Source organism: Sus scrofa, chromosome 12 (assembly GCF_054392235.1).
Source record: "Sus scrofa isolate SSC_HxYL_T2T_F1_AM1 chromosome 12, Sscrofa_HxYL_maternal_Yorkshire_Landrace_v2.0, whole genome shotgun sequence".
NCBI classification, from domain to species: domain Eukaryota; kingdom Metazoa; phylum Chordata; class Mammalia; order Artiodactyla; family Suidae; genus Sus; species Sus scrofa.
The window spans coordinates 58,499,977-58,523,503 of NC_139394.1; the positions used below are offsets into that span (position 1 = coordinate 58,499,977).

At 55.2% G+C, this 23,527-nt stretch overlaps 2 protein-coding genes and 1 long non-coding RNA gene across 7 annotated transcripts in view; 2 read left to right on the top strand and 1 right to left on the bottom strand.

Moving 5' to 3' along the window:
* Positions 1-3,102, top strand: part of CNTROB (centrobin, centriole duplication and spindle assembly protein) — a 69,575-nt gene extending 66,473 nt beyond the window's left edge. Inside the window, exon 19 of the mRNA XM_084986051.1 lies at positions 2,854-3,102. Coding sequence (XP_084842177.1) covers positions 2,854-3,102 — 249 coding nt within the window. The remainder of the gene's footprint in view (positions 1-2,853) is intronic.
* LOC146398393 (uncharacterized) lies at positions 1,311-8,847 on the bottom strand. Its single transcript, XR_014821822.1, has 2 exons — positions 8,734-8,847; positions 1,311-8,239 (listed from the first exon to the last, which is right to left on the bottom strand). It is a non-coding gene; the product is annotated as an uncharacterized LOC146398393 (long non-coding RNA).
* Positions 3,891-18,162, top strand: GUCY2D (guanylate cyclase 2D, retinal). Of its 5 annotated transcripts, none has more exons than XR_014821811.1 (19): positions 3,891-4,620; positions 4,703-5,007; positions 8,087-8,438; positions 8,800-8,884; positions 9,162-9,264; positions 9,660-9,761; positions 10,457-10,537; positions 12,632-12,838; positions 12,935-13,091; positions 13,701-13,850; positions 14,408-14,626; positions 15,156-15,319; positions 15,404-15,596; positions 15,820-15,994; positions 16,217-16,392; positions 16,470-16,564; positions 16,694-16,779; positions 16,934-17,044; positions 17,592-18,162. XR_014821811.1 is itself a non-coding variant. In XM_021067848.2 (19 exons), exons 1-18 carry the CDS (start codon positions 3,894-3,896, stop codon positions 17,025-17,027), a joined length of 3,324 nt encoding a protein of 1,107 aa, XP_020923507.2. In that variant the 5' UTR covers positions 3,891-3,893; the 3' UTR covers positions 17,028-17,044; positions 17,592-18,162. The 5 variants fall into 5 exon arrangements, 3 of the variants coding, with proteins under 3 accessions (XP_020923507.2, XP_084842175.1, XP_084842176.1); XR_014821809.1 differs by having other exon boundaries at positions 14,478-14,626; XM_021067848.2 differs by having other exon boundaries at positions 14,478-14,626; positions 16,294-16,392.
* The last annotated feature ends 5,365 nt before the right edge of the window (positions 18,163-23,527 follow it).

A 23,527-nucleotide genomic window follows, 5' to 3' on the forward strand; every position in this document is an offset into this window, starting at 1 on the left:
AAAAAATTTCAGGGAGTTCCCGTGTGGCTCAGTGGTAAGATACCCAACTAGTATCTGTGAGGATTGGGGTATGATCCCTGGCCTCCCTCAGTGGGTTAAAGATCCTGCATTGCTATGAGCTGTGGTGTAGGTCTCAGATGTGGCTTGAAACTGGTGTGGCTGTAGCTGTGGCTAAATCTGGCAGCTCAGACCTTCTAGCCTGGGAATTTCCATATGCCACAAGTGTGGCCATAAAAAGAAAAAAAATTATTAAATGATCAAATATTTCAAACATACAGAAAATGCCTAAATAGAGTGACTAAAGTTCCACCTCCATGAGATCCTCATTCTTTATTCACTGCTGAATCCTCAGAGCCTAGAACAATGCCTGACAAATAGTAGAAATTCAGTGAGTGGTTTTTTTTTTTTTTGAATGAATAAATGATTCCTTATAGAAATCTCTTCACATACAAATGTTTGTTTCTCTGGAGTAATTCCTACAGTGGAATCGCTTCCACTCTACTAAGTTAATTGCTAAACAGCCCAACAATTTGCGCCATCGTCAAAAATATGTAGAATTTGTGTTTCCTCAGATCCATACGATATTGTCACACTTTCTTATTTTTGGCAATCTGGTGGATTTTAATGGTATCTTGTTTTATTTTGCATTTCTTTGATCATTAGTGTGGTTGAGCGTTTTTCCTTAGGCTTTCTTAGGACTTGCCTGTTTATTTCCTATGTCCATTTTTCTACTGAGTTATCTTTTTCATATTATATGTATTTCGATGCTAGCTAGCCCTTTATTAATGTTGCAAACATCTTTTTCTTGTCAGTGGCTCATGTTTTCTCTTTGTGATATGATTTTTTGGCCAGAAATTTTAATTTTAATATTTTCAAATTTATTAATATTTTCTCTTATGGTTTACACTTCGTGGGTTTTAAGTCTCTCCTGGAAGTTCCTGTTGTGGCTCAGGGGTAATGAGCCCAACTAATATCCATCAGGATATGGGTTTGATCCCTGACCTCGCTCGGTGGGTTAAGGATCCTGTGGTGCTGTGAGCTGTGGTGTAGGTCACAGATGCAGCTCAGATCTGGCATTGCTGTGGCTGAGGTGTAGGCTGGCAGCTGCAGCTCCAATTCGATCCCAAGCCTGGGAACCTCCATGTGCCACAGGTGAGGCCATAAAAAACAAAACAAAAATAAATAAACTCTCTCCTGGAATTCTCCCGTGATGCTTGGGTGACACTTGGGTTGCTGCTGCAGGGCGGGAACTTCCACATGCCATTGATGGGGCCAAAAAAAGTCTTCCCTACTCTGAATTAATAAAGACATTTTCTTTTTATCTAAAAGTTTATTAATTCATATTTGGAAATAATTTCAAATTTACAAAATGCTGTAAAATTTAAAATAGTACAAAGAACATTCATGTACTCTTTATCCATATAGTGTTAACATTTAATCACATTTACCATTGGACAAGTAACATATATACTTTGTACTTACCAAACATAACTATATAACATACAATTTGTAATATATATGATATAAAATATATACATATATTTTTTCTGAACTATTTGAGGGCAGTTACATACATTATGGTGCTTTTCAGGTACATATTTCAATGTGTATATCCTACGAATAGGGATACTCTCTAACAGAACTACAGTACAGTCCAAAATTTATATTGATAAAATACCTTTATCAGATCTCCCATTCGTATCTCCGTTTTGTCATTTGACAAATTTGATGTTGACATACTTTATAGCATTTTTATAACCCAATGAACCCTATAACTTTATAGCAGTTTTAAAAACCCTCTGTACACCATCCAAACTAGAGGCAGGTATTGCATTTAATTGTCCCATCTTTTTAGCCTCCTTTCATCTAGAACATTTCCTCAAATCCTTATTTGTCTTTTATGACATTGACACTTTCGAAGAATGCAGTCTCTTCTCCACCCCTGCCCTTTTCTTTTGTCTGCAATTGAGGCATGTGGGAGTTCCCTGGGCCAGGGATTGAACCCATGCCACAGCAGTGACCCGAGCCACTGCAGTAACAACTGCCATGTCCTTAACCCGCTGTGCCATGAAGGAATGCCTCTCATTTGTGTTTATCTGCAGTTTCCTTGTGATGAGATTGATGGCGTGCCCTCTTAGCCGGAACACCGCGTAGATGAATATTGCGCCTCTGTGCGGCAGTGCATAGATGTAGCATCGTGTCTTTCTCAGACTCTCCTGTCTACGGGTACACAGTGTCTGTCCGCCCCTCGTTGGTTAACCAACACTGGTCAAAGAGTTGTCTGATTTTGCCACTCTATAATTACTGGTTTGTTTTTTTTTTTTCCTCCTTTCCAAACTCAAACAGTTCGTAGGGAGACACCTTAAGACATGCAAATATCCTGCTCCTCAAAATTTCTCCCTAGCTTTAGCATCCACGGATGATTTTTGTCTGATGGAATTTTTTGTCGTGATGATTGAAAAATGATTCATTTAAAGTTTTTAAATTGTGTTATCTATGGCTTTAGCCTGGAATTTGTTTCATACAGTGTGAGAGAGGGATCAAATTCTGTCTCCTCCCTCTCCCTCCCATCAGCTCCATTTGTGGAATAGCTCATTCTTACTCCACTGATAGGTAATGTCCATTTCTTCATATACCAAATTTCCATTTTTGCTGGGTTTGTTTCAGTGCTCTCTATTCTGTCCAATTGGTCTATTTATTTATCCTTGCACAACGTTTTAATTAATTACAGCATATTAATTATTATAGCTTTGTAATAAATTTTGATATACTAAGGCAAATATCTCATTACATTCTTTTTTAAAATTGTCTTATCCTTTTTTGTCATCCTGGCAATTATATTCATTGTGACAGGTAATTTCCACAATAACCTTCAGAGAGATTAAGAAACTTTCCCAAGGTCACAAAGCCAAAGAGGAAGAATTCGAACTCAGATCTGCCCAGAGTCAGAGCTCTTTCCATGACTTCCTGAGGTTCTGCCCTCCCAAGGCCAAAGGGATGGTTATCAAGGCATGGAGCAGTGGAGGTCAGAGAATCAGGTGTGGGCAGGTGAGAGAAGAAAGGCAAGTATTAGTCTGGTTTAGGTTTGGTCTCTGGGTGTAGACTTTGCCAGCCAAGGGACCGGGCTTGGACTTGGTGGGCAGAACTGGAAACAAGATTGGAGCGAATGGGACCCAGGATTGATCACTCACAGGTGTCCCTGGGCAAATCTTGTCACTTTCCGGGCTGATCAGGGCAGTGTGGCAGCAGCCTGAAAGGCAGACCTGCAGCTGCTTTTATGTGGGGCTTGCCATGGGGGGCTTGGGACGCTCGGAGGGGAAAGAAGCTGCCTGGCTGGCTGCAAGCTAGGACAGATGCCACACCAGGGAGCCCCATCCTCCACCAGCCCCTCCCTGCCTGATTAAGAGACCCTAATCAGCTTGGGGAGATTAAGGGCTCTGGCCTGCTGTTCCCACACCCCCGCCCCAGGCCCTGGCAAAGGAGACCTGTGGGAGGGCGTCAGAAGGATCGGCCCTGTGACCCCTCACCCCGGCCCTGGGCCCGAGCCCCGGACTTTCCGGTGAGTGGCAAAGCCCCCTCCACACGGACTCCAGGTCCCTTCTGCCGGAGACAGACCATGGAAGGGTGTGGGAGTGTCCCCACTGACCCCCGACGGCTCTGAGAGGGGGGAAGGGCAGACAAAGGAAGCAGAGCGAAGCGGGTGGATCAGGGGGGTGCTTCCGGGCCATGCCCCTGACCCCATACAGTCGTCCAAGCCCGCGGAGGGGGGTGTGGAAGCAGAGACAAGCCGCGGGTCAATTGATTTGAGAAGCTGGGGGTTGCGGAGAGCCCTAAGAGAGCTCTGGGGGTCACATCCGCTCCTCCTGCTCCGTTTATGCTCCCAGAGGCCCGCAATGACAGCCTGCGCCCTCCTCGAAGGTGGGCTTCGGGACCCCCGGCTCTGCGCCCCCGCGTGGTGGGCTCCGTCTCCGCCCGGCCTTCCCCGGACCCTGCCTCGGCTGGGGCTCCTGCTGCTGCTGCTGCTGCTGCTCCTGCCACGCTCTGCCCTCTCCGCCGTCTTCAAAGTAGGGGTGCTGGGGCCCTGGGCCTGCGATCCCATCTTTGCCCGAGCCCGCCCAGACCTGGCCGCCCGCCTGGCCGCCGCCCGCCTGAACCGCGACGCTGCCCTGGAGGGCGGCCCTCGCTTCGAGGTCGCGCTGCTGCCCGAGCCGTGCCGGACGCCTGGCTCGCTGGGGGCGGTGTCTTCCGCGCTCACCCGCGTCTCGGGCCTCGTGGGGCCGGTGAACCCCGCGGCCTGCCGTCCGGCCGAGCTATTAGCCCAAGAGGCGGGGGTTGCGTTGGTGCCCTGGGGCTGCCCTGGGACGCGGGCGGCGGGAACCACGGCCCCGGCGGTGACGCCCGCGGCGGATGCCCTCTATGCCCTGCTGCGCGCCTTCCGCTGGGCGCACGTGGCGCTGGTGACCGCCCCCCAAGACCTGTGGGTGGAGGCGGGACGCTCACTGTCCACGGCGCTCAGGGCCCGGGGTCTGCCCGTTGCCTTGGTGACCTCCATGGAGCCCTCGGACCTGTCTGGAGCCCGGGAAGCCCTGAGGAGGGTCCAGGATGGGCCCAGAGTCAGAGGTAGGCGCCCCTGCAAGATGCGGGGGGTCTGCTGTCCCCCGGGCAGCGGACGGAGCGCCGAGCGGAGTCTCTGTGTCCGCAGCAGTGATCATGGTGATGCATTCGGTCCTGCTGGGCGGCGAGGAGCAGCGCAGCCTACTGGAGGCTGCAGAGGAGCTGGGCCTGGCCGATGGTTCCCTGGTCTTCCTGCCCTTCGACACGCTCCATTACGCCTTGTCTCCAGGCCCGGAAGCACTGGCCGCGCTCGCCAATAGCTCCCAGCTTCGCAGGGCCCACGATGCGGTGCTCACTCTCACGCGTCGCTGTCCGCCGGGAAGCAGCGTGCTGGACAGCCTGCGCAGGGCCCAAGAGCATCAGGAGCTGCCCTCTGACCTCAATCTGCAGCAGGTAGAGGGACCAGGGAGGAGAGAAGAGGGGAAGAGAGCAGAGAGTAGCCAAAGGGGAGAGGAGGCTGGAGGCAATGGGAAGAGAAATGGAGGGAGCCGATGCAATGAGAGGAGAGGCAGTCAATGGGAGCCAGGACGATGTCAGCAGGGAGAGAATAACCCACAGCTCCACCCGTCCTGGGTGTTGTGAGGCTCCAGGACATCTCAGTGTATTGTCATTGCTTCCAGACTGTAGGCAATGAGACCTCTCAAGGTCAGTTCCAAGGAGCAAACTCTAACAAACTCCACACTGCAACACCTACTTCACAGTAAACCCACTCCCGACACCACCATGCCAGACGGTCTGTAGTAAACAGCTGGGGTTCTTAAGAGAGCAGGAAGGAGGAAGGATGCAGATTCAGCCTCCATGCCCTGGTCAGAGGTGTTTCCTCTGGGGCTTTGCCTAGAAGTCTTAACTTTTTGAGAGCCTTACATCTTATGAGAAGCAGAAAGGTCCCTAGATGGAGCCAAGGGCTTCTATAACCATAGATTCACATCTTATTCCCAACAACTAGCTAATATCCAAGATTCCCTGAGAACCCAGAATCCTAGTTCAGACCATCTAGCTCCACCCCACTGATAAGACGGGGGTGAGAAACCACTTAGATAAAAGGGAAAGTTAGGAGTTCCCATCCTGGTACAGTGGAAATGGAATCTGACAAGGAACCATGAGGTTGCGGATTCGATCCCTGGCCTTGCTCAGTGGCTTAAGGATCCAGCGTTGCTATGAGCTGTGGTGTAGGTCGTAGACACAGCTCAGATCTCACTTTGCTGTGGCTGTGGTATAGGCCGGCAACTGTATCTCTCATTGGACCCCTAGCCTGGGAACCTCCATATGCTGCAGGTGCAGCTCTAAAAAGAAAAAAAAAAAAAAAAAAGGGAAGTTAGATGTCAGTGGGCAGTAAATCAAGCACCAAAGACTCTACTTAAAGGAGGGCACATGGGAGAGGGCTGGGAGTCCAGGAGGGTTGAAGTCTTCCCCACAAAAGCCCTTAGTCTCCACCAAGAGTATCTTCAGAAGACAATAGGGAGAAAGGATGGGAAGCGCCACTAAGAGGAGAACAAGAGTCAGGAACTGGGATGGGATGGGATGGACGGTGGGTGGAGAAGGAGAGCTGGGGGGAATGATGGGGAAAAATCCTCTTCAGTTCTCATTAAGTAGCACAGCCTTTCACCTCGATGCCCAAGTGAGAACCCTGAGAGTCACCCTTGATTCCTCTAACCCTTCCCCCAACATCCAGACATCAAGTCCTGTCACTTTTGCTTCCTAAAGTTTATTTGAATCCATCTGCTTTCTCCATTTCACTCTCACTGCCTTGGTTCAGGCCACAGCACCTCTGGTCCAAATCCCCAAACAAAAGTTCCCAAGTGATCCCTGCTTCAGCACCTACCTACCCCAGACCTTTCTCTACTCAACAGTTAGATCTGACTCCAGAAATTTCACAGATCTGTGATACTTCTTCAAAACCTCCCAGTGGCTTCTCTCGCTCTGGGTAGATGCAGTTCTTGAACTTCAACTAGACTGAGCTATTTTGGGTTCTCCAGATATGGCCTTCTCTTTTGCCTCTCTGCTTCTGGGTGTACTGTTCCTTCTCACCTGTCCCTATGGTCCCCCAGATATTTCTGACTCATCCTCTGAGGGACAGCCACTTCTGGTGGCTTCCTCCTCCTCCCCCAGCCTGGGTGGGGGCCCTCTTTCCTGTCTCCTCAGCTCCCTCAATTGCCCCTACCCTCACTTATAGCACTGCCTCAACATCCTAGGTTGTCTCCCCTCACTAGATGAAAGATTCTTCGAGATAGGGACTTGAGATCAGGTCTTGTACCCTGGTAGATCCCTAGTGCTCTGCACAGTGCCTGGAACTGTGAGAGATGGGAACTGGGAATAATAGAGAAGTTTGATGAGATCAGATGGTTGCTTAGGGGGAAAAAAAGAAGGAACATAAATAGAAAATAGAATCCAGGAGTTCCTGTCGTGGCTCAGTGGTAATGAACCTGACTAGAATTCATGAGGCTGCGGGTTTGATCCCTGGCCTGGCTCAGTGGGTTAAGAATCCGGCGTTGCTGTGGCTGTGGTGTAGGCCAGCAGCTACAGCTCCAATTCGACCTCTAGCCTGGGAACTCCCATATGCCACAGGTATGGCCCTAAAAAGACGAAAGAAAGAGAGAAAGAAAGAAACAAACAAATGGAGGAGTTCCCATCCTGGCTCAGTGGAAATGAATCTGACTAGCATCCTCATGGATGCAGGTTCCATCCCTGGCCTTGCTCAGTGGGTTAACGATCTGGCGTTGCCGTGAGCTGTGGTTAGGTTGCAGATGCGGCTCAGGTTTGGTACTGCTGTGGCTGTGCCGTAGGCCGAGAAGCCAACCAAAAGCCAGGAAAGAAGGCTTTTGGTGAACGGTAGGTAGTGATGCTAAAAATATATGCAGGGCAAACAAAAGGAGAGGGAAGAGAGGACCTGTGGGTGATGGATTTATAAGTAACCAATGATAAGAAGAGCCTAAGAGTCCTGAAAAGAGGGAAGGGCAAGAGTTCCCCGGTGGCTCAGTGGTTTAAAGATCCACCGTGGTCACTGCTGTGGCTCAGGTCACAGCTCTGGCATGGGTCACTGCTGTGGCACAAGTTCAACCTCTGGCCCAGACTTCCACATGCCAGCTTGCAGCCAAAAAAACTAAAACCACCACCACCAAACAAACAAACAAACAAACAAACAAAACCCCAAAACAAGAGGGAAGCAATGGCAAAACGGAATAGGATAGCCAATTAAAGAGAGAGGAAGAGCGAGCCAATGGGGAGGAAGGGAGAGAGAGCCAATGGGGAGAGAGGAAGAGGGACCCAATGGGGAGAAAGGACGAGAGAGCCAATGGGGAGAGAGGAAGAGGCAGCCAATGGAGAGGAGTATGGAACCACTAGCTTGGAGGTGCTAGTGGTCAGTACACAGAGGGCTTGAAGGGCCCAGTGAGAGGATAGGCCGGGACAGTAGGTCCCTCTCTGTTTATGGGCTGTGACCCCCAACTCTGAGCCCCCTTCCCTTTTTTCTCAGGTATCCCCACTCTTCGGCACCATTTACGACTCGGTCTTCTTGTTGGCCGGGGGCGTGGCGCGAGCCCGGGCGGCCGCAGGTGGCGGCTGGGTGTCTGGAGCAGCTGTGGCCCGCCATGTCCGGGATGCCCAGGTCACCGGCTTCTGTGGGACCCTGGGAGGAGCCGAGGAGCCCTCATTCGTGCTACTGGACACGAATGCGGCAGGGGACCGACTGTTTGCTACATATGTGCTGGACCCCACCCAGGGCTTCTTCCGCTCCGCTGGAACCCCAGTGCATTTTCCTAGAGGGGGACGGGGGCCTGGACCCGACCCCTCATGTTGGTTCGACCCAGACATCATCTGCAATGGAGGTGAGGACAAGCACCCCAACCCCCACTGGGACAGTGACCATAGACCCTCCACAAAGCAGTGCTAGAGAGTGAACTCTCATCCTGTAAATCCCGTGGGAGGCCCTTCCAGATCGTGCTCAGAGCCCCCTGGCTTATGCAGGACCCCTCTCTTGCAGAGCCCCCCAGAACCCTCTTGGAACTTTTCTAGCATTCCCAGGCCCTCCCCCTTTGCAGGACCCATGACCTTTCCCTAGATCCTGTTCCGGACTCCCATCCCCCTTTCCTGGAGACTCCAGGATTTGCCAGGATCGCATACCTCCCAGGAGAGGGTGCCTCCCCTCCGCCACAGTCCTCAGCGTCCTTCCTCTCACTGCCCTTCCAGGAGTGGAGCCCCGCCTCGTCTTTATCGGCTTCCTCCTGGTGGTTGGGATGGGGCTGGCAGGGGCCTTCCTGGCTCATTATTTTAGGTGAGTAAGGGAGTGAGGTAAGCAGGAGATGAGCTTGGCTCTCCGCCTGCCAGAAATGCAACCGTGCAGCAGAGACGGCAGGCCGGGCCCACTCAAGAGCAGAAGGGAGGGGTTTTTTGGAGATCGGGAGAAGGAAGGAGTCGTGGAGGGCTTGGCAGAGCCTCAGCGGATGTCTGGTTTGGCGGTGGCTGCCCTCCCCTGAGCCAGCATTGTCGCCCCTGGCTTCCTCTCCTGGACCTTGGCCCCCTTTGTGAAGATGACCTCCTTGCCGTTCCAGGTACCGGCTTCTTCACATCCAAATGGTCTCCGGCCCCAACAAGATCATCCTGACTCTGGACGACATCACTTTCCTCCACCCACAGGGGGGCAGTTCTCGAAAGGTGGGGGAGGCAGGGAGCCAGGATCCAGCTGTCTTCCCCTATGTATTTTGTCCCCTGCCTGGGCCAGTCCTCTCCCCAGCCCCCACCTGGGAAGGCTTGGTTTCTGCCCGAGCTCTGTCCCAGGTCTGAGTTCTGGGGAGCAGCGCCCCCATGTGTGCAGCGGGGGTAACAGCTCCTTCCTGACCGTTTTCTGGGACGTGTCTCCCTCCAACAAGATGAATATGCTTGTTTTGAAAGCTGTAAAGTGTTATGTACTCGGGAAGTAATGCCATTATCACCTTCCCTAATTAGGATTTTGTCCCTTGCCCCCTTAATCCCCAGAATTCAGCCTGACCTCAACAGGACTCGGACCTCACAGTATATTTTAACCCCATGCACTGACCTCTGCCCTCCAGGTAGCCCAGGGCAGTCGAACAAGTCTGGCGGGCCGCAGCATGTCAGACGTTCGCAGCCTCCACAGCCAGTACCCGGATAGCACCAACATCGGCCTCTACGAGGTGAGCCGGACTCCCAGGCGGCTGAGTTCTCTTCCTGGAGTCAAGTCACATCCTGCAGATGCCAGGAAATGGGGATAGGAGCGCAGAACGGGAACTAGGGAGAGTTCATGGATTGCTCAAAGGGAAGCATCTGGGCATCCTTCCCGCTGGGGGGTTTTCCCTTAGCCATGATCAGGAGAAGGCTCTTCAAAGGCCAGTCACAGGCCTGAAGACTGGAGGCCTGACTGGTAGGGAGCGTGATGGGGCCGGCATGTGGCCTGGTGTGGCCACTGATGCCATCCCCTGCCTCCCCCTCAGGGACCAATCCCTCAGGTTACCAGAGGGCACCCGAAGGTTGGGGCAGAGGGATGTGACCTCACGGTCACAAAAAGGGCTTTTCCAGGACTGTCTTGTTCAGGACGGGGGATTCTATCTAGGCTCGTCCAGCGTTTCTCCCCAAATCAGATCAGACTCCGGGACAGCAAGCCTTAGAGGGAAAAAGAAAGTCCCAAAAGGGCATGAGGACATTAACTATGGGGTCTGCAAATCTGAAGGTGGTGGGATGGATGGGCGATAATGAGAATGGATTCAAGAGCTGAGAGAGAGCTCAGCTGATGAAGAGGGAATAAGATTAAGCGCTCCTCTGGGTCAGGTCATGAAGGGCTCCCCACATCACAGGGTTTAAGCTGAGTTCACTGCTCCCATCTCTGCTCTAGGGAGACTGGGTTTGGCTGAAGAAATTCCCGGGGGATCAGCACATAGCTATCCGCCCAGCCACCAAGATGGCCTTCTCCAAGGTGAGAGCGGGCTGTGGGTGGCCGTCGTCTCCTCCGTCCTTGCCTCCTCTTTGCAGCTGAGAGCAGAGGTCGGGCCCATCGTGGGGGAGACCAGAGCTCGCAGGGAAGGGTCCCCTCTCCTCTAAAGCAGGTTTCCCATCAGCCCCTCTTATAACACTAGTTCTTTCCTTTGAGGGGGATCATAATTCGCAATTGTCGTGTATGCTTGCTTATTTCTCATCTGCCTGCCTCCCTGGACTGTAAGCTGAGTGAGAGCTTCCCCCTGCTCCCTCCATTGTATTTCCAGCACCCAGCACAGTGTCGAGAACATTAGAGACACCCAGTGAGTGTTTGTTGAGTGAATGATAGAAAATAAATGGGTTTCTGGTTCTGTCAAGCTACTTGCACAGAATGGTCTAGTTGATGCCTACTGAGTGTGGTGGAGACTTGGCAGGGAGGCTATAAACTGGCTTATACTGGTCCTTCCAAACTTAGTGCCTCCCTTATGCCTGACACCCCACTGCCTTGGCTCGGCCTCCTTCCCTGATGCCTCCACAGAAGCTCTTGGTCACGGTGGCAGAATGACTTAAGCGGACTACCAGTGCGGGTTAACAGACTCCATCACCACTAGTAGCTGGCATTCAGGATGAAAAGAAACGCTTTACTGGACCAAAGAAAAGCTAGGAAGTGCACCAGTCACCTGCTGGTTGCTGTTTTCCCAGACTGTGAGGGCCTCTGTCCTGCCCAGTGGGTGTGGCCTCCTTGATGGTTCCCCTGGGGCCACAGCTTGACTGCTCAGTCCTTCTTCCCTAACTTAGGGAGTGTGGGGATCTCAGACGTGTCTGACACAATGATGTAACCCAGCAAGGCAACCCTGGGCTGAGTCATGGGCACAAGCCACTTCTGGTGATCGGTTTTTTGGCTGTGCTTTCGGCATGTGGAAATTCCTGGGCCAGGGATCGAACGCACGCCACAGCAGTCATCTGGACCACTGCAGTGACAGTGCGAGATCCCTAACCAACTGAAGGCCACGCGAGAACTCCCATTTCTGGTGATTTTTTTTTTCATTTTTTAAAATGTTTTATTAGTGTAGTTGATTTACAAGGTTGTGATAATTTCTGCTGTACAACAAAGTGATTCAGTCAAACATATGTACACACAGCCATTCCTTTCAGAAATTTTTCCCACATGGATGATCACAGACTATTGGGTAGAGTTCCCTGTGCTATATAGCAGGTCTCCATTGGCTGATAAACCATATACCTCAGCGTGCACACGCCAACCCCAAACCACCAGTTCATCCCTCCCCTTCCAACCCTTTGGTAACCATAAGTTTTTCAAAGTCTGTGAGTCAGTTTCTGTTCTGCAAATATGTTCATTTGTATCATTTTTTTATAGTCCACTTATAAATGATATCATATGTTTGTCTTTCACTGTTTGACAAACTTCACTTAGTATGATAATTTCTAGGTCCAACCATGTTGCTGCAAATGTCATTATTTCATTCCTTTTTATGGCTGAGGAATATTCCATTGTATATACGTACCACCTCCTCTTTATGCATTCCTCTGTTGCTTTCATGTCTTGGCCATTGTAAATAGTGCTGCAGTGAACATGGGGGCGCATGTGTCTTTTTGAATTATGGTTTTCTTCAGATAGATGCCCAGGAGTGGGATTGCTGGACCATACGGTAGTTCTAGTTTTAGTTTTTTGAGATGTCTGGTGATTTTTGAAAGCAGTGCAGTGTCTCCCTGGTTCTCCCCCAAGAGGCTGTTACATCAGAGGGGTGGGGGTACCAGGAGCTTCTCCTTCATTGTGCGTTTTCCCTTAAGACCCAGGAAGTTCAGAGTCTTGTGGTTAATAACTAAGAACCTGATTGGGTCCTGATGAACAGCACAGGACTGTCTTTTCATTCATAACTTGGACGTAAACCACATCCAGTGTCTGAACGGTGGCCTTGGACATGTTGGCTTTTCCAGAGAGGGAAGTGACCTGTAGGAGGAAGCCCCCCCATGTGCCCCACAGCCCTTTCCAGCCGAAACCAGACCCGAATGGCAGCCTCCTCCCCACACTGCTCCCGGGAGGGAAAACGCCTATGAACTTTACCTGCCTTAGATCCGGGAGCTCCGGCACGAGAACGTGGCCCTCTACCTGGGGCTCTTCCTGGCGGGAAGCACAGGCGGTGCGGCGGCCCCCGGGGAAGGCATGCTGGCCGTGGTCTCAGAGCACTGTGCCCGCGGCTCCCTCCAAGACCTCCTCGCCCAGAGAGACATAAAGCTGGACTGGATGTTCAAGTCCTCTCTGCTGCTGGACCTCATCAAGGTGTGCGTGCGGGGGAGGGGCCCGGGTGGGAGGCAGGGGGAGGAGCCGGCAGGGGAACCTCGTGGGCTGAGGCTGCCCCTTCCGCCGCCCTTCCAGGGAATAAGGTATCTGCACCATCGAGGCATGCCCCACGGGCGGCTGAAATCACGGAACTGCGTGGTGGACGGGAGGTTCGTGCTTAAAATCACCGACCACGGTCACGGGCGACTGCTGGAAGCACAGAGGGTGTTACCGGAGCCTCCCAGCGCCGAGGGTAGGATTCCCCGGCCGCCTCCTGTGCCAACGAGCATCCTCGAGTGCCCATTATATCAAGGGCCTCCCCTTTCGTCCTTCCCTCGCACTCTCTCCATCCCACAGCCACTGGACACGACTCCTGCCGCGGAAACGTTCTCGTGATCTCCCAAACGAGGAGGGTGGGCTCTGTGGCCGGGGTGGGGGGACTTGTTAGGGGGTGAAGCTTGTGCCTGAGGGGCGGAGCTCCTGCTCCTGCAGCCTGGTCACCTCCGAGTGGGGCTTTGCCTGAGGGCGGGGCTTGTGCCCAAGGGTCTGAGTCTTCTCCGGGCTCTGCTTTTCCTAAAGGTCCGGGCCCATTTGTGAGGGTCCTGCTTTCCGAGACCTGCTTTGGGTTTCTGGTAGTTTCTCCGGGCGGGGGGGGAAATAACTAGGGGAAGCAGGGCCGGACTCAGGCTGGGGGGTTGGGCGGGTGCGAGCCTGGGCTTTCTGGGGGGGGGGGTGTCTGTCCCCGTCGACCCAAGGGCCCTCCGCGTGTCCACGCCTCCTTGGGGCTTTCTGGTAAGGCTGGGAGTTTGGTCTCAGCGCCCCCATGGCCCTCCGCGTGTCCATGCCCCCTTCCCCGACCCAGACCAGCTATGGACAGCCCCAGAGCTGCTTCGGGACCCTGCCCTGGAGCGGCGGGGAACACTAGCCGGTGACGTGTTCAGCCTGAGCATCATCATGCAGGAGGTGGTGTGCCGCAGCCCCCCCTACGCCATGCTGGAGCTGCCGCCTGAGGGTAAGGCTGCCCCTTGCCTGCTGGTTGGGTTAGAAAGACATCCTGCTGTTAGGCGGGGCCCAGCCATCCCCAGCCTCCCTCCGTGCCGGCCTCCCTTAAAGCTGGGCTCTGACGGGTCTAGGCGGTGGAGAAGGAAGCATCAGGATGGCAGGGGTGGCTTTTCAGTGCCCGTCCTCAATGGTTTCCTCTGTCCTAGACCCAACCTGCTCTCCCAGTGGTCAAAGCGGGCTCCTCTCTAGTTCTTAGGAACCCCAGGGAGGCAGCAGGAGGAGGGGCAGGGAGAAAGGGAGCTGTCGGATCTATTTCAAGTTCATATTGCTTATCCGTAGGACTCAGCAAGCCACTTGTCACGCTAACCTGCACTTTTTCTAACCTGCAATAAATGGCAGTCTCTTTGCCTGTCACCGCTTACCACCCCCATGGGGTTCCCCCCTCCCCCGCCACTAGGGTTCAGGGTCCTCTTGTTGCTCGCAGCAGCCACCTCCCACACTAACTTCCCCACCTGCTGAGCTCTTGTTTAAAGGACCCCCTGCCAGTCCCCTCATCTTGACCTTCAGCAACCAGGGCAGAGTCAGAGGTGGCTTCTGTTCTGGCACACCCCTTCGCTTGGTCCTTTCACGCCTCCAGAAGTGGTGAAGAGGGTGCAGAGCCCCCCGCCGCTGTGCCGGCCCTCGGTGTCCATGGACCAGGCGCCCATAGAGTGCATCCAGCTGATGAAAAAGTGCTGGGCAGAGCAGCCGGAACTTCGGCCCTCCATGGATCGCACCTTCGACCTGGTCAGGGGCTGGGATCGGGCAAGGGCTGGGCGGGCCACTTGCCCAAAAAGCCAGCACCCTGGGGTGGGGATGGGGGCTGCAGCAAGGCAGGCTGCCAGATTCTCTGACCTTCCAGGCTGCTTCCTAAGGGGTGGCCTGAGCACCAAAGGTTTGGTGGGGGCAGGGTTAGCATGGGGGCATGGAGACCTCTGGAATGAGAGATGGAGCTCCGGGTGGGAGAAATATTTAATCCAATTTAAATCATACGTTTGGCCTAGTGTGGCAGACGAACCCCCAACCTGGGGGTCCACAGACTGGGCTGGTTCCAGGGCCTTGTCACTTACTAACAGAGCAGCTCACCTCGAGGAACCCCCAAATCCCACATGCCTCCTAATAGCATGGGAAACACAGCGCCCAGCACAGGGCGCGGGGGCCTGCTGAGCATGAGATGGAAGGGGTGGAGGCAGGGGATCAGGCATAGCAGAGCCCCCTGAGGAGGGCAGGGCGGCCCGGGTCCTCAGCAGCCCCGCCAGCTTCCTCCCCCTCCTAGTTTAAGAGCATCAACAAGGGCCGGAAGATGAACATTATCGACTCGATGCTGCGGATGCTGGAGCAGTACTCCAGCAACCTGGAGGACCTGATCGGGGAGCGCACAGAGGAGCTGGAGCTGGAAAAGCAGAAGACAGACCGGCTGCTCACACAGATGCTGCCTCCGTGGGTGCCGATGCGGGGAGGGGAGGCGGCCAGCCAGACCGGGTGGGGTGACCTCCGGGGAACCTCACCCCCTGCCATCCCCAGGTCTGTGGCAGAGGCTCTGAAGATGGGGACCCCTGTGGAGCCTGAGTATTTCGAGGAGGTGACACTGTACTTCAGTGACATTGTGGGTTTCACCACCATCTCAGCCATGAGTGAGCCCATCGAAGTCGTGGACCTACTCAACGACCTCTACACGCTTTTCGATGCCATCATCGGCTCCCATGATGTCTACAAGGTGGGGCGTGTAGGGAGCAAGCCCTTCCTCAGCGTCCCCCGTCACCAGCCGCCAGCCCTCTTGGCCCAGGCCCCTGGCACAGTCCTCTTTCCCAGGCCTCCTGGCCCTCATCTCTTCTGCCAGCTGGAAGGTGCCCCAGGATCTCTGCTCAGAGCCCGGTTTAGGCCTCCTGACAGGGGACAGTGGCCTGGGTGGGGCGCTCAGGACTGACGGCTCTCCCCAGGTGGAGACGATTGGGGACGCCTACATGGTGGCCTCAGGGCTGCCCCAGCGCAACGGGCAGCGGCACGCGGCGGAGATCGCCAACATGGCCCTGGACATCCTCAGCGCCGTGGGCTCCTTCCGCATGCGCCACATGCCCGAGGTGCCCGTGCGCATCCGCATCGGCCTGCACTCGGGTAACTCCTCGCCCTGGCGGCCTCTCCGGCTCCTCTCCCTGGGCAGGGCCGGGCTCCCGGTTTCCCGGATGGGAGGCAAACCCAGGGACTGGCTGGGGGACTTGTCTGGAAGCCCCCTTTCCGCACCAGGCACTCCGTGGTAGCTGGGAGGGTATACGCTTGAGAGGGTCTCTTTGGGGAGCGGGTGGAGATTACGGGGTGCTAAAGCCCCCTGAGCCCTAGGTGCCACCCAGCCAGCCGCCAGCAGGCCAGCTTCAGCCCGGGCTCAGCCCGCCGGCCAACCCCGCGCGTCTTCGCAGGCCCGTGCGTGGCGGGCGTGGTGGGCCTCACCATGCCGCGGTACTGCCTGTTCGGGGACACGGTCAACACGGCCTCGCGCATGGAGTCCACAGGGCTGCGTGAGTGCGATGGGGCCGGAGGGTGGGAGAGGGCCGGGAGGGGCGGCCCCGGCTCACCGGGGCCCCTGCCGTCGCAGCTTACCGCATCCACGTGAACATGAGCACCGTGCGGATCCTCTGCGCCCTAGACCAGGGCTTCCAGACGGAGGTGCGGGGCCGCACCGAGCTGAAGGTGAGGCGGGGCTGGAAGCCACAGCTCGCTGCGCCCCACCGCGGGTCTTTCTGTCCGGGTCCACGTAGACCTCGAGATCCGCCCCCACCATCACGCCCGCCCCTCAGGTCCTCCCCCGTGTCTCCCCAGGGCAAGGGCGCCGAGGACACGTACTGGCTGGTGGGCAGACGCGGCTTCAACAAGCCCATCCCCAAACCGCCTGACCTGCAACCGGGGTGAGGCTCCCGCAACCTCAGACCGAGCCTGAGGTGGTCCGTCCATCCCCTCTCCCCGCCTCCGCCCTGCACTTGACCCTCCAAAGCCAGAGGACCCGGCCTTGCCCTCCTACCGCCCGTTCTCCCTCTGTGAGGCCGCTGTCCCTCCCCACAGGGCCAGCAACCACGGCATCAGCCTGCAGGAGATTCCCCCCGAGCGGCGCCAGAAGCTGGAGAAGGCGAGGCCCGGCCAGTTTTCCGGGAAATGAGACCTGGCCTGGGACAGGTACTGGCCCCCTGGGCTGCCACCCTCAGCTGCTCATCCGCCTGCAGACCCCGGAGGCGCCACACATTCTTGCTGGGGACCGGGCGCCTCTTCCCCAGCCTGAGGCTCTCGCCCTGCCTGCAGAACTTCCCATTCAAGCCAGGCGGCCGGTCCCCTCTGATTTAGTGAACTGGGGCTGGTTCCCAAACCCGAGGATTTCCCTGGGAGCGCAGCACCAGCTGCAAGGATTCTGGTTCTGTAGGTCTGGGGTGGTCCAGGAATTGAGACCTGGGAAAGCCTTTAAACATGACCTGCAACGTTTCCTCTGACCTGCTCTGCCTACTGCATTAAGCAGCACCCCCTGCAGGCCCTGCAGGCTGTGCACTGCACGAGCGACAACTCTAGGGAGCTGCTCTCACGAGAGGTGGCGAGGGATTGCTGCCGCTGGAGTTCTGTTGCAGCAGAAACCTGCCCTCTGCCCGCCTTCAAGAAACTCTGATCCATGTTTCCTCCATACACCGTGAGGCCCTATGACCCTTTCCCACGCTTTCACTCCTCTTTCCCTTAGGATTATTCCAGAAGGTCCTTTTCCGGAAAGTTGCTGCTGTAGATGACCAAAAGTCTGGCTAGTACCAGTGGCTTCTGTCCAGCTGCCTCAAAGGATACTGGACCTTTGCAAGAGCTGCTCGCAAGCCGGCTGTGAGACCTTGGGAAAGTCTCGTGCGCTCTCTGGGCTGGGCTTCCCCTCCGTGGTGGAATGAAGAGCAGCCTAGATGCTTTCCACACAGCCCCAGCCCTGACAGCTGGGCACCAGCGTGGTTGGCCTTGGGATCTGGGGTGCTGAGCGTGTGGCCTCCAGCCCCAGTGACCCTGAGGTCCATCAGGAGATGCTGGGCAGGGGGTTCTCCACTTTCCAGCGCCTCCTGCTCCACCAAAGCAGGGGTGGTCCCGTGGCCTGAGGATTCCAGGGCTTCTGTTTGGCCTCAAGCGTCCTTTCGTTCCACATCCTGCACCAGTCAGAAACTGGTTCCTTCTCCTGTGGCATAACCACGTCACTTGCCCAAGTGCAAAGAAAAGCTTGCTTCAAAGCTTTGGGGAGAGGAATGGAAATAAACCGCACCAAACCACTCCTGAGCACAGTGCCGAGGAATCGCAGTATTCTCTGTTCAACTGGGGCTGCTGAGCGGGCAAGTCAACAGAAAATCCTCCCTGATTAGGTCTTTGCAATGAGTGTCCACCCCTCTCAATCTGCTGTGTCCCCAGGTGAGGTTTCTCTGGTGGAACTCTGATGGTCCAGAGCCTCGGCCTTGGCATGTTCAACTCTGGGCGTCCATCGCCATTGCTGCAGACCTGACAGCAGTTAGCAGCAGCTGCAGCCACCCAGGCTGCCACTCGAGGTAGTAAGCCTCCCGTCCCTGGAGGGGTGCAAGCAGAACCGGAGACATCTTTGAGCACAGATAGAATAATCAAAGGGAATTCCTCAGTGGAAGAATGAACTTAATCCTTACCACGCAATGTGACTGGTGGGTCATCACCTAGGAGCTTGTTAGAAATGCAGGATCTGAGGCACAGACGTATTGAATCAGAATCCAGATTTTAACAAGTTCCTTCAGAGCCTATATGCACACTAAAGTTTCTGTGTTATGGAACTAAATGGTCCTAGAATCCCTAAAATCCCAGAATTGCTAAGATTTCATAAAAACCAGGCTAGAAACTAGCCTCGAGACTTGTTTCATTGGGCTGATGGAGTAGTTTTGTTTTGGTTTTGAGCCAGCATTTAAAAATCAAGAGATACCGCACTTTGAAAATGTCTACCAAATTTCCCTCTTCTCTGAAATCAAAAGCCCCTCAGAGGGGCAACTGCTGACTTCCTGCTGGAGCTAAAGAACGACTGTCCCTTTGTCCCTTCTCTCCAGGGTTTCCCTCCTGCATTCTCACACCAAGATTTTCTGAGCACCCCTTATGTACCTGTCCGCAGGCATCAGAGCGCAGGACTCCGGAGGAGCTGATGTTAGGGTGACAGGCGCTCCTGGAGGTTGATTTGTCTGACTCATGGAATCTGCAAGCTTAGTGGGCTTCCCCTCCTTCCTGAAGGTAGAGAAAGAACGAGAAAGAAATCTAAGACCCAGCACTTGTAGGTCCTGCTTCCTTGAGGTGGTGCAGCTATAGTGGGGAATATGGTGCAATTTTAAAAACACTTTTTTTTTTTTTTTTTTTTTTTTTTTTGCTATTTCTTGGGCCGCTCCTGCGGCATGTGGAGGTTCCCAGGCTAGGGGTCGAATCTGAGCTGTAGCTACCGGCCTACGCCAGAGCCACAGCAACATGGGATCCGAGCCGCGTCTTCAACCTACACCACAGCTCACGGAAACGCCGGATCCTTTAACCCACTGAGCAAGGCCAGGGATTAAACCCGCAACCTCATGGTACCTAGTCGGATTCGTTAACCACTGCGCCACGATGGGAACTCCTTTAAAAACACTTTTAACCCATTCGAAGGTGATAAAGAATTTTTTAAAAAGGAGTTCCCGTTGTGGCTCAATGGTTAATGAACCGACTCGCATCCATGAAGACGTGGGTTCCATCCCTGGCCTCCCTCAGTGGGTCAGGGATCCGGCATTGCTGTGGCTGTGGTGTAGGCCGGCAGCTGCAGCTCCTATTCGGCCCCTAGCCTGGGAACTTCCATATGCCGCAGGTACAGCCCCCCCCCCAAAAAAAAAGACAAAAAAAGAAAATAATTTTAAAAAGAATCCCTGATGTACACATTCACACAATATTTTTTACGTTATGTACATTTCTAAGCATCTCTCTTCAGATTTTCTCTGTCCTCAGGTGGCAGGGTTGAGGGCAGGCTCTGCGGTGCTGGCCCTGGTCCTGACTGTGTGGCTGTAACTCCTGCCCCCTGCGTCTTCCCTCCCTCCCAGCCCCTGAGGGGCCTAAGCTAGTTGCCGGCCTGTGATTGAATCACAGCCTCCGGAGAGGGCTGACCTGGGGTTAGCTGCAGGTGGATTAGTGCGGGCGAGCTGGGACAGTGCCCCCGCCAGAGCGAGAGGAGGAAGGGGGTCCCTTCCCACCCCCATCTCAGCCTCGTTCCTGGGCCTGGGGCTCTAAGGAGCCCATGTGACGTGACTGGGCGAGGAGCTGGTAAAGGAGAGTCCTGTTTCTTTCCCTACTTTCCTCCCCCACCGCCCCCCCCCCCAAGCCCGGAGAACTCAGGACCACCCTCCCCGGAGCTGACACAGCAGGTGGGGGAAGAGGAGCGAAATGATTAAGCCTCAGCCTCCTCTCCGCCCCACGGCCTCTCCCGGCCTTTCTCTTTCACTTGTGTGGGACTGTTTTCCCAGTCACTCTCCCAGAGCCGCGCTGCCGGCTGACACGGGTCCCCTCCACCTCGTCCACCTGCTGTTTCTGGGACCCGGGCAGCTCGAGGCCCAGAGAGCACTGGCCTGGCCGTTAGGGCCCCCCTCGGATGTGTTCACACAGCCTCCGCCAGGCTGGCCTGTGCCTGGAGCCGCATTCAGGGCTGTCCTTGCCTTTAGGTGGCTCTGGGGTGGGGGACCAGTGACGGCCCAAGCAGGGACCTCCCGCAGCTGCTGCTGCTTCCACCATGGCCTGGGGCTCTCGGGCACCTTCTGTCTGCGCTGCTCCTTGGGGCCTGCCCCCCACCCCCTGCGGTGGTTGTAGGGCTCTGTTCACCGGCATCTTCTGGACACCGTGTGTCGTGGACACGGTGCACCTGGCGTTGGGTCCTGGGAGGGTGGGGCTGGAATAAACGCGTGCTTTCTTCCATTTCCTCGCATGCGGTCCTTTAGGCCTGGGTGGTCTGAATACCGTCATCCCTGGAACGTTCGATCCTAGCATTGCCAGGGAGGGCTTCAGAGAGGGGTGAGCCCTAGAGATGACCTAGGTAGGGGGAGGTGAACTGGGCTCAACAGCCCCCCAGGAACCTCTGTGTTCAGGTGGTCTGCTCTGAGGGAACCAAGCAGGGAAGCCACAGGCCTTTCAGGCTTCTAGAAAAGACCAGGGTGTCTGGAAATGGTGTGGCCTCATGGCTCAGTCGTAGGCAGGAAGGAAGCAGAGCAGAGCTTGTCTACAGCCAGGACCCAGGAGCCATGGACGCTAGAATCCAGGATTGAAGAAGAGGCCCCCCCACCCCACCCCTGGGGAAGCCGGGTCTGGACTGGTCTCCGGACAAGACCTCAGCAACAATCCATACTCAACCCCTGGCCCTTAGGAGCCTGCCGCTGGGGCATTAGAACAGGACAGACAACTCCAAAGCCACCGATGAGTCACCAGCCCATTGGTCATCCATTTTCTTTGAGCCCAGCGCTCCCTGCCCCAGGCTGTTTCAGATGTGGTGACTCGCAGTGGACGTGTATTGCTCTCCCTTCCTGCGGTCCACCTGCCCGGCCGTGGGCAGCCCTCCCTGTCCCATTCTCAGTCCCTGTGGAACTGGGCGGGGGGGGGCTGGCCCCAGACTTCCCTGTCTAGTCCTGGCTGGGATTGCTTCAAGGACAGGCCGGGGACCTGGGCCGGGTTAAGACATTGCTAGAAGCCGAAGCAAGAAGTTGGATGTTTTCTCTGGGTTGCGGAGAAGATGGGACACTGAGTGGTCTTGTCACCACAAAGACAAGGAGCAGAACTGACAGGCGGGTAGAGTCTACTTTGTTTGAGCCTCTGCCTCTCACTGGACCCAACCCAAGCCTGTGCTTCGAGTGCCACAGTCTAGCAAGTTGGTTTCCTTGCTTGAGCCAGATGGCGTTGGGTTTTCTGTTCTTTGCTGTCAAAAAACGTCCTGACAGACACTTCTCAAAGTGATTATGGAAGGGGGGGGTTAAACTGGCTTAATAGGAAAGGAAAGGTGAAAAACGCTGGCTTGGGAGGGAGGGGGCACTGAGGGATGAATAACTGAGAAAAGAGAGTGAAAATGAGATGCTCTGACTCCACCGAGAGTCAGCCTTTCCCGGCAGGATGATTGTTCCCGAAACTTCCACTTGCCTGGAACCTAACCGGGGCAGAGGTTAGGCACCCAGGTGAGAAAATGCCCCCAGCCGGACAGGCTTGTCTGGACTCCAGTGCTGACTCAGTGCTTCGAAGCTGGAGGGATCCTTCCCGTCCTGCCCCAAAGGACACCACGCAGCAGCCCGTGCATCAGCCCAGGCAGCGAGGTCCAGTCTCCAGGTTCAGCGCAGCTTCCCCCCCCCCCAATCCCCACCGCCGCCCCGGTCCTGTGGAAGTTCCTGGACCAGGGATCAAAGCCACACCCCAGCAGTGACCTGAGCCACTGCAGTGACAACACCAGTTCCTTAACCCGCTGAGCCACAAGGCAAATTCCCCCGTCAACATCTTTATGAGTTAGTGACTAGACCTTGGCCGGAGGTTAGGGCGAGACAGATGGTTCTCCCTGCTCCCGGAGGGGAAGGGAGCAGAGAAACTGGGGGGAAGGACAGCTGTGATGTTTGGGAAACCCAGGGGGACAGGTTAGGGCAGGGCCAGCTCCACAAACTCTCAGGAAGCCCTCGGGATGGGGGTGCCGGTGGGGGCCACTTATTGGTTTTTCTCTTGTGAATATGGAGTGAGTACTTGGGGTCCTGGTTCTGATTCCGTGGCCACAGGAGACAGTTCACTCAGCACCTTGTCAGAACAGCGTTAATCCGCATTTCGTGAGGAGGTTACCCAATCAGCTCTTTTAAAATGCCGAACAAAATTACCTTCTGTTATACACCGCAAACTCTCATAATTGTTTTTCATCGGGATGAAATATTGGTCTATTTGATTAAAGTGTCCTCGTGACGGCCAGTTCAACCAAAGGCTCTCCCTCTACTCTGCCCCGTCACCCAAACCACCAAGCCAAGCAAATAAATGTTCACAGGCATCGAATTTATGACCTGAGTGAAGTCGCGGCTTCATCTTCCGCCAGCCCAGCCGGCACACGGCCCGCTCTCCGTCCTGACCACCCACCCCCAAGCCGCAGGCCTCCTTCAGAACTTTCTCGTTCACTACCACCCACATCCCCAGGGTTTCACCTTCACCCCCGGAGAAATGGGCACCCGGAGCTCTGGCCACACTCTCCGCCAGGGTAGGTGGTGGCCCCAGTCGAGACACAGCCTGGGGGTCTGCGTTAGTGACATGAGGGGCCAGCCGCAGAAGGTGCCAGCAACTTCGGCAGGCCCTGAAAAGGGACGAGGGGGCGCCAGGGCTGCGCACTGCGCCCTCCGTGATGCCCCTGAGGAACGGAGGCCTTCCTGGCCCCTGATCTGGCCTCCATCCTGGTGGGCTCCGTGGGCCGTGGTGCCCAGGCCGGGGGGCAACACCCAGGAACACTGAGGTTGTGGGACTGGAAGATCCTCCCGAGACCGGAGCTGGTCTCAGAAACTGGTCCTTCCAGCAGTCAAAGCTCTCAGGGAAGGCCGGGGACACGCCCGTGATGACACAGCTCTGCAAGATGTTCCTTCAGGAGCCAGAAAAGAGGCAGGGTAGGTGGAGGAGTCCTGTTTCTTTTTCCTT

What these genes read in the sequence shown, in the direction of transcription:
- GUCY2D (XM_021067848.2), top strand. Translation starts at nt 3,894, where the DNA reads ATGACAGCCTGCGCCCTCCTCGAAGGTGGGCTTCGGGACCCCCGGCTC. An exon ending in AGGGGGGCAGTTCTCGAAAG is followed by an intron (nt 9,265 to 9,659) that starts GTGGGGGAGGCA and finishes TCTGCCCTCCAG; the next exon opens with GTAGCCCAGGGCAGTCGAAC. An exon ending in GCTCCCATGATGTCTACAAG is followed by an intron (nt 15,597 to 15,819) that starts GTGGGGCGTGTA and finishes GGCTCTCCCCAG; the next exon opens with GTGGAGACGATTGGGGACGC.